Consider the following 9,712-nt stretch of genomic DNA (forward strand, 5'->3'; position numbering starts at 1 on the left):
CTCTCTCNCTCNCTCNCNCTCNCTCCTCTCTCTCTCTCTCTCTCTCTCTCTCTCGACTCAAACACACACACACACGTCTGAATTGTCGTGGATCACTTGCAGTTGAAGCTGCCAGCATGATCTAAGCTTCCCTCTCGGCCGGTTGTATACGAGTCAAGGAAAGATCAGATCATGTGGCAACTTCACCTGTTGATGGCTTCACGAGTACGTACTCCTACATACACACTTCTATGCCGATAACCGTTCTCTCCTGATTAATCAGTTAGTTTTCTCGATCATTTTGTTTTTGTGTTCATCCAATCTGTCATTCACTTCTGGGTACCAAGCTAGCTAGCCAATTACTGTTCATAGTACTTAATTCTGAGTCTCTGACTGCATTAATTTATCATTTTGCATTTTTGCAAAGCTTATGTATGATTTATACAGATATATAGCCTCGATAACTCGAATAGATTTGATGAGATGAGAATCTTGAGCTGGCCGGCTAAGCAGACGCATGGCTTAAAGTATAAGAATCTTATATAGGTGTTAGGGTTTTGAGTGACAGAATTTCTTCTGTTTCTCTAAACATGGTTAGATTACTTCTTTTCAGATTTTATATATCTTATCCTCTTAATCCCCATGTATATACTAACAGCCTTTGTATTAGTTTTATTTATCTTAATGTATTGGTTCTGTTAAACAACACTTTAATGGTGACATGTGTCGTTATAAAGAATGGATCTCAAGGGGAGAAAGCACTTGAATCTTTGTGCATGGATGCAGTGCATTACTGTAAAGCTAGCTAGCTTCCATGGTCATGGTTCCACTTCCACCATGTTTCTTGCTGTTGGTGGTCTCCAGATACTTATGTTTAATCCTTGATTGAATTAGTTAATTAAGTCCTTGTGCAGTTCTTGTAATGTAAAGTTTACTTTTGATACCCGGCCGGCGCGCCGGCAGTGAAATATATCATGATCTGAAAACTTACAGTAGTTTTTGTACTTCGATGGAAAGCTTCTTGACATTTTAATGTTGCAAACTAAGCAAAGGGAGAATCATATGCTTCATGAAGCAAATGCAATAGCTAGCAATGTTCATAATCAAGATTTATTACATAATGATCGCTCTGAGAGTCCTGCTGCTTTAAACCTAGCTAGCTTTACTGGTTCATAATCCTCAGGTTGTTTTTGTTTTCTTTTGTAATTAAGCAAATGAAATAGAAAAAATGAGCTTAAATATAGTTGATTGACTAACCCAGCTAAAAGAACATTGACGGCAAACCGTTTGTATTCAAATTAGGGATGCCTCTTCATAAACAAAAGGAGAAAACAACAAGAAGAAGAACATTGATATTAATTGTTTGGTGATCATATATATATGCTGAAATTTGATGAAATCCCTTGTCCTATAACGAGTCTTTGCCTGTAGCCATTATGTCATGAAATTTAACCAAGCACTGCACCATATTGCCATTTGCCACTTCCTATATTGCTCATGTGAATCAAGTAATTAAAGCTCGATCTATACAATTTTATCCAAGGCTACTGGCCTTTGCAAGCCTCCCACACTTACTGATTCGGTTGTACAATATATAGAATATCTTTCTATTGTTCAAGGTCACTTGTCCTCGATCATAAAGGACAACTCTTACTAGCTACTGGAATGATTATGTAACTGATATATTCTAAAACCGAAAAAATAACGGTTTGATTGTTGTTTGAAATATTGTAAAAAAAAAAAAATAAGTTCAGTTATGGTTTGAGGCTCAAACCGATCCAAACCGAATCACGTTCACCCTTAGATGAAACTTGTGTGGACAAGAGTAATTATTCTCTGTATCCAGAACACCACGTGACACTGTCAGGTGGTGAAAAAAAAAATAGAGGTAAATAAATAATGCGGATACAAATTTGCCGATCACCTTTATTTGTCCATCAAAATACCCACCCTCTTAGACAAATAGTATTAAAGGGGACCAAAAGTCATATGTTGTTTCGGGTACAATTTATAATTGGGTGTTGCTATATGGGAAGCATTTCTAGTGAGGACCCTTAAGTTGAAGACTTGGTGCAGACTTTTCGGCTTATCCCACATTTCAATCTTATATCTACATCTTGACCGTTCAGTTTATAGGTATTTATGAGTAGATAATTTCTTCAAATTTGCAGCTATATTGAAAATTGTTAAGACATTCATAAGTGTGATTTATCAATTATGAACTTGAACGGTTCATATTTGATAGATTTAGTTCATCCATTAATTTGATCTAGTTTGTTATCTTAACAAACACCAATTTGGGTGAAAATTTGTAGAAATTATATACTTAAAAACTAAACGGATAAGATGTCAAAATGTGATCGAAAATTGAGTCTTTTAAACTATAAACCGAAAAGTCCTCAACTTAAGGGTCCTCACTAGAATGGCTCATTTGCTATATGTACCCAACAAATTACTCAGTAGACCCGGCACACAATTTTTTTCTTAAGATTTCCAATTTTAACCCTATTTCTATTAACTGTCAAACTCAAACCCCTACCTCACATCCCCTTCCTCCAAACTCTGCGTCAGATTGTTTATCGAACAAATAAAAATCTGTATCAGATTATGGCATTATGCAGGCTGATCTTCCTCAGTAATCTGTTAACACTTCAAATAATTGATGAAATTCTTCAACTGAGTCGATGTTCATGTTGCAATGTTTCAAAAGTTCATCAAACTCCAATTAACTTATTGAGGATTCTCATTGTTTGAATGATCGTGTTTAGATGTCAAAATTTCATATATGTCAAGAGGAGAACACATAACGTGTGCATCAAAATTAAAGCAATGAATAGTGCCCAGTAGCAAATCAATTGCAATTATATAATTAAGAATATACTCTCTGTAAAAACATCTTGAATTGATATAATGAAGCATAGATATGTTATAATCAAGAACCAAGTGGGATGCAGTAAGCTTTCATTGATCAACATCTATATATGCCCATCTAGTTTTGATCAATTTGAACTAATGAATATACGATTATATGAGTCAATGATCAGAAGGAGAATTGAAGCGGTTTGAAGCGGGGTCGAAATGGAAGCATGACCGAGTGGGGTGCTGGGTGCAATTTTAGATGTCAGTGCAATCAGGGGTATAGTAGGAAATATATAATAATATTTTGTTTGCTGGGTATACTAAGAAATTTGGTTCTATATATATAGCAGCACCTTATAATTTCCCTGTGGGGGATTCTCCTACACAAAAACATGCGTGTATGCGTTTTACCACTGGCAAAACCAAGACTGCTTCTTTTTGCCCCGACCCTTTTCCGCCACAGTCTGTTTATTTCGCGCCCAATCCTCGACGCAAAACCGTCGTTTCGTTTTTGATGGGTTTCTTACTTTCTTTATCTCCCAAATCAAAAGGTAAATGGGGTTCGTTTGTTACTTTCTTGCTCATTGTAACAGGTAAGGGTGGTTCATCTTCTACATTGTCGTCTTTCCCGGATCATTTCTTATTTGGGTACGTGCCATTGATTGTTCTTCTCAAGTTTTTGTTGAAAAGGAACGACCTTGGTTTAGTTCATATCAATTACGGTGTGGGAATTTGGTTTGCAGGGAAAACATGAAAGAGATTGTTTCCATGCCCACCAGGTGTTCGACGTAAGTCCAATGTGAGTGGAATCAAGTTCCTTTTACCATTTCAGTTTATACTTGAAAGCTCAATGATTATGCAAATGTTTGCTTCCAATTGTATATGTCTGTTTGTGCATAATTACTTTGTGATGAAAAGTTTGCGTGTCGAGATTGAATACCTGCATTGCATATATGCACCTTTGTTAGTGATAGAAATCATAGAACTTCAGTTTACTGGAATAGTCGTAATCATGGGTAGACTACCCTCAGTTCCCCACTTTCCACCGCGCGCGCTTGTATGTTAAGTAGTGAGATTATTTGGAATTAGAATGAATATACTTCATCCTTGCTGATCTGACTAGTTTTCTTGTTTAGCAATATTAGGTCCTTTCCAGTTTTCCAATTTTATTCTTAGGTAGAAGTTGTGTTCTTCTTCACTGTATACTCAGGGAATTGAAAGCTGAGTCTGCTGGAATGGCATTAGCTTTTGTATCGACTTCTTGACTGTGCTTCAAAACAACTAATAAACAGAAAGAACTTAGAAAATAGTGATCAGTGATTGTATTGGAAATAAGAAATCCTTTCACATCTCTTAACAAAATTGTGAGGGTACAAAGTTAGACAGTTGTACTAATTAGAATAAGGGTATTACATCACAGATGAAGTTCTCACCCTTAGACCAAATTATTGTCTACAATCATACATATTTGCTAGGTACTTTTCTGGTTCATTACAATAAAAATGGGCATTCATATAATTTGGGAATGAGTGAGCACTCTTTATCCAACTAACTAAAAGGGGATTTAGAAGTTAGGTATACTTGTTCCAGTCCTACAAACTAATTTGAAACTTCAAGCTATTGGCTGTGTCCATGAGCCCCAACCACCGGACACTCGGACTTGGATCTTAGACCCACCATGAGAGTAAAATCCATGTCCGGGTGTCTGGTCTTCGCGGCTCACGGTTTGGGGCTAGTGCTCAGAGTTTGGAACCCTAAACTTGAGTGAACCTGTACCTCTGGGATAAGCACTCTTGACCTCTTAGTTTCCGTTCCATTATGAATTTAAAAGGAGCAGTCTCATGCCCCCAACATAACGGAATGTGCATTTAGAGATCAGCAATTCTTCTAGTTCACTCAAGCTTAGGATTCCAAACTCTAGGCACTGACCCCAAACCCCCAAAACCTTCACAAAATGTTTTTGAATCTGACGAGTGACTTCTTGATAATTCTGAAGTATGGATCCTCTGAAACAGGTACAAACTTCACAGCCCAACCAAGTGGCCATGATACAGATGCTATTACGATACAAACTACCCATTGCTGAACATTCAACTTTTCTGTATCTGCAAACTTCTTCAGAAACTCCACCATCACAACTTGAAGAACAATAGTTACCCCCACAATCCCAATAAACAGTCTGTTCCTGAGGATACCTTTGAATACATTCTTCTTCTCCATGCTCCTTGAATTGAACTCGTTAAAAACTTGGCATAGTACAAAGGTATTGAAAATCAAAGTATCATTCACCGCAGCGGTGACATTGAATATGCACTCGCCCTGGAACTGCAAGATCAAGAGAACAGCTATTTGATATAGAGCTTGAGCTAGAAGATTCCTCCACATAATATTGGTTATGAGTGGAGCGGTGCGGCCCACAGGTAGCCTCTCCATTAGCTCATTAGTTGGTCGCTCGGTAGCAAGAGCCAGAGCACCTAGCGTGTCCATGATGAGATTCACCCAAAGTAATTGAACTGCTGTTAAGGGAACTTCACCAGCTGAAACTGCTGCAATAAAGTTGATTACTAGAGCTGCAACATTAACGGTTAGTTGAAATTGGATGAATTTCTGTATATTGTTATAAACACATCTCCCCCATCTCAAAACCGTGGCCACAGAATTGAAGTTGTCATCCAAGATGATGATATCCGAGCTTTCTTTTGCCACCTCAGTTCCTTGGATTCCCATGGAAAGTCCTATATCAGCTTCTTTCAATGCAGGTGCATCATTTGTACCATCACCAGTGACTGCAACCACATGACCTTTCTGCTTCAAACACTGTACCATTAAAAGCTTGTCGAATGGGGAGGACCTTGCCATCACACGGATGTTATCAACCTTCTGCATTCTTTCTGCGTCAGTGTAGTTTCGAAATTCGGCTCCTTCTACAACTTGTCCATCACTAGGTTGGTTCTCTTTCTTTAGTATTCCACATTCTGTAGCTATAGCTTTTGCTGTGAAAATATTGTCTCCAGTTATCATTTTGATGTCCACACCTGCAGCCTTGCAGACTCTCACAGCATCGATGACCCCTGGTCGACATGGATCTTTGAGACCAACTATCCCCAGCAAGATCAGCCCATCTTCTTTGAGCCTTTGGTGAGTCTTGTCGTCATCACTGTATTCAATTTCTTCCTCTGAAATTTGTGCATGAGCGAAAGCAATGCATCGGAGGCTACTAGCTGCCATCCCTTGGATAATTTTCTGAAGGTTAGACCTTGTATCTACATCCAAGGGCTTTACAGTTCCATTGGTATCATAATACCTTGAGCATGTTGCAACTATCATCTCAGCAGCTCCTTTCCAATGCACATGGATGGTGTTGTCATTTTTTTTCTTTATAAGAACCCCACTTCGTTTCTTGTCTGAATTAAATGTTTCAACATGGAGAATGTCATACCTGGGCTTCAGTTCTTCCATGTCCATACCCAAATCTAAAACAACCCAATAGAGTATTGCCTTCTCTGTTGGGCTGCCGGAGATTTCGGGTTTGGATCCTGTAAGAGGTTTGAAAACACTCCCAGTTGTGTTCAAACCAACTCCTTGATAGAACAACTCACGAACATTTGGTGTGATGGATGAATTATCTTCTGCAATAGAGTCTTGGCCTACCCAAAACTTAGTTACTTTCATTTGGTTTAGTGTCAGAGTTCCTGTTTTGTCAGTGCAGATAACGGTTGCTGACCCCATTGTCTCACAAGCCGATAGTTTTCTAACCATTGCCTGATCTTTCATCATTCTTTTCATAGAGTAAGCTAGTGTTAGTGTGACAGCCAGTGGCAAGCCTTCAGGAATTGCCACCACCACTATAGTGACTGCAGCAGATACAATCCGCACTACTGCATTCAACACATCATCTGTTTTTGTTTTGCTACCAATATACTCCTTATTGCCATTCTTATCTTTTGTGTTGCCAGTGAAATAACGAATCAACAAGACTAGAAGAACTAAGAAAGCAACTGCAAGGCCTACCTTTCCAATTGAAGAGGTAAGTTTGTCTAGCCGAGCTTGTAATGGAGTTCTTACATTTGATTCCTGCGAAATTGAGCTCATCATCTCGCCCCATGCAGTGTTCATCCCAACTGATGTGACCAGCATTCTACCATAACCATCAGCCACCTTTGCACCAGACAAGAGGAAGGGATTCTTTGTAGAATCAACTTCTACATAGTCGCTCTCCCCGGTCATGCTGGACTCGTCCACTTGAAATGAGTAGCCATCTAAGAACACACCGTCTGCAGGAATCTGATCTCCAATGTTAAGGAATACTACATCTCCAACCACAACATTAAAGATGGAGATTTCTTGTCGCTGTCTGTCTCGAAATACCTCAACCTTGATGTTGCTGCTTATTTTAGACAGTTTGTCGAATTGGATTTCCTGTCTGAAGTTACTCAGAGCTGAGACAACAATGACAATGAATACAGCAACAAAGATGCTTCCACCTTCATACCAGCCTTCCTCCACTCCATACTCTTTGATTCCAAATGCCAAAGAAAGTGCCGCACAGACACATAGAATCAGAATCGTCATGTCTTTCAGAGCGTCCACCACAAAATAGAAGAGCCCTTTTGAAGGCGGCTTTGGGTATGTATTTGAGCCGAATAAGTCGCGGCGTTTGCTGATTTCTATGTCGTTGCCTGGTAACCCTTTCTCTGTATTTGTTCCAAGAGAAGTGGTTATGCCAGTAACTCCTCCAAACTTTCCTAGAGCAACCAAGTCTTTCTCCTTCACCATTTTTGCAAGTCCTTCATGGTCAATGTTGTTGGGGACAGAACCATAATGACCAGTTTCATCATGAGAAGTGCTTGGTTTCACGTCAAGGGAAGTGTAAGAACGAGACTCATAATCTTGTAGCTCCAGTGGTGCAGAGCCTTTTGCCCCATGCTCAAGGCCAGAGTATAAATCTTCCCTATCCCGCTGGCTTCCTTTGAGAGCTTGGAATCCAACAAAAGAGCCATCCTCAGAGATCTCAGAGTAGCCCTTGTAGTAGTTGCTCCTCTTATACATAAGTTCTTTGGGAAGTGATAGCATGACCCTTACAGCATACAAGGCTGCATACGCCATCCGCCACCTCTTCTTCGCTCTGGTGAAAGTGGTAGTGGTGATTTCAACTATCAGCTGGCCACAATCATAAGGTGAATTCCTTCTGCTCACCATGTCTTATTAGTAGGAAGAGCTACAACTTCAGAGAAAGCTAGTTAGCAGGAAAATATTTATCTGTTTTTTTCCTGGAAAGATTTTCATTCTAATTTGCACCCTCTGCCGTTTATATAGACTTAGATGCCGACAATGCCAAGCAGCACGAACTGCTTTGTGCTTTCCAAAGTTCACAGTGAATAATTTTTACAGGTATTTGCCAGCACTAGCGCCCCGTTCTTTTGAATATTCAACTTCACATCTGTATGGAGGAAATTGAACCAAAAATGCTTGGAACAGTGACTACTTTTTTGGGTTCTGAATTAAACATTGACAAATGGCTACACTAGAAATATCGACGAGTTGTATAAACTTGGTGGGGGTTTGGGGAAGTTGTTCGGATGTTTCCAAAATGATTATATAAAACTGTAGACAGGTTCAGAAACAAAAGTCGACAGTGACATAGTTATTATGGTCAGCTGATTTGTTAATGTCTTCAATTTTGGTTTGAAAATCCGTAATGCTTCTTTACTACGTACTTAACCCCAAAATGTGGGAAACGCGTCTTCGACTTTTCTCATACTTCTGTTCACAATAAAGAAATGCTTTCTTCCCAAACCCCTTTTCAAAAAAAAAGAAAAAAAGAACTGCTTTCTTCATTGTGCTAAGTCGGCTGTTTTGATGGGGAACCATTAGAACTGAAACAGCTACTCCTTGCGGATCTAAGTATCGTAATGCGTCTCTTGCCGAACCCTTGGATCCATCGTTCAACAAACTCGAACGCAGTGTTAGGTTCTGGTTAGCTTCAAGACTATACAATCTTAACAGTCTCTTCCGTATTCTACCTATTTCGTGTTTTCTCGTGTTGGTTGCTTCGTTTTAACGCCAGGTTGTATAGTTCTGCTTAGTTAATTTATACCTGGAGATGACCCAGAAGCATGCATGGTTTGAACCCTGGTCGACAGAATCGAGAGAAAACAAGCAGTATTTGCCAAACTCCATCGTATTGTTCTATGTTTGATTGACCTACTTGTTCGTTTTGTTAGGCTAAACTCAACCTATTCGTTTTGAAGGATCCTTTGTAGTTTGGAACTAGTTTCCTAACTCTGCAACAACCAATCATTTGTCTTTGGCGCAGAGAGGCCGGACCTTCATTGGCTTAATTTATACGGCCCCTAATTTATACATGTATACTTTTGAAGTTGAACAAATGTGTTCATCACATATTCTCATTACATCGTTTTTCAGCTGGAATGCAAGATTAGTGTTGCTGACTGCGGTCATTCTTTTTCGTTTATTTTTTTACTCGGAGCAGTAGAATGTTCTTTCATGGTATTGTTTAGGCGGCTGAGTGCTACTGGTTTCTGAAGAAAATCTGTAGTTGAGATGTCGAGTCATTTACTACCCTCTAATGATGTTCTGACACGAAATGCAAAGAAAAAAAATCATGGATACCGTGGATGCTGAGCAAGTTTGAAGCCTAATGTAATTTTGGTGGCTCGTGGAAGGAAGAGTTTTGACATTAACTTTCCGAACAAATTAGTCTCCAGATCTAAAAAACTTTTAAGGATACTTGTGTTGATCATATCCAGAGCCAAAGCAAGGGTTGGTAGGGATCAAGCCCAACCAAGTTTTTTAAAATTAAAAAAAAATCTTAGGTGTATATATATATATATATATTATTTTTTTTTNTTTT

The 9,712-nt window shown here is 39.0% G+C and overlaps 1 protein-coding gene across 1 annotated transcript; it reads right to left on the reverse strand.

Annotated features, from left to right (window-relative positions):
- Nucleotides 1–4,328: 4,328 nt before the first annotated feature.
- On the reverse strand, nucleotides 4,329–8,248 carry LOC101308923 (calcium-transporting ATPase 12, plasma membrane-type-like). Its single transcript, XM_004290589.1, has 2 exons — nucleotides 4,775–8,248; nucleotides 4,329–4,597 (listed from the first exon to the last, which is right to left on the reverse strand). Exon 1 carries the CDS (start codon nucleotides 8,035–8,037, stop codon nucleotides 4,786–4,788), a length of 3,252 nt encoding a protein of 1,083 aa, XP_004290637.1. The 5' UTR covers nucleotides 8,038–8,248; the 3' UTR covers nucleotides 4,329–4,597; nucleotides 4,775–4,785.
- Nucleotides 8,249–9,712: the final 1,464 nt, after the last annotated feature.

This window comes from Fragaria vesca, linkage group LG2 (assembly GCF_000184155.1).
Source record: "Fragaria vesca subsp. vesca linkage group LG2, FraVesHawaii_1.0, whole genome shotgun sequence".
In the NCBI taxonomy this organism is placed as follows: Eukaryota; Viridiplantae; Streptophyta; class Magnoliopsida; order Rosales; family Rosaceae; genus Fragaria; species Fragaria vesca.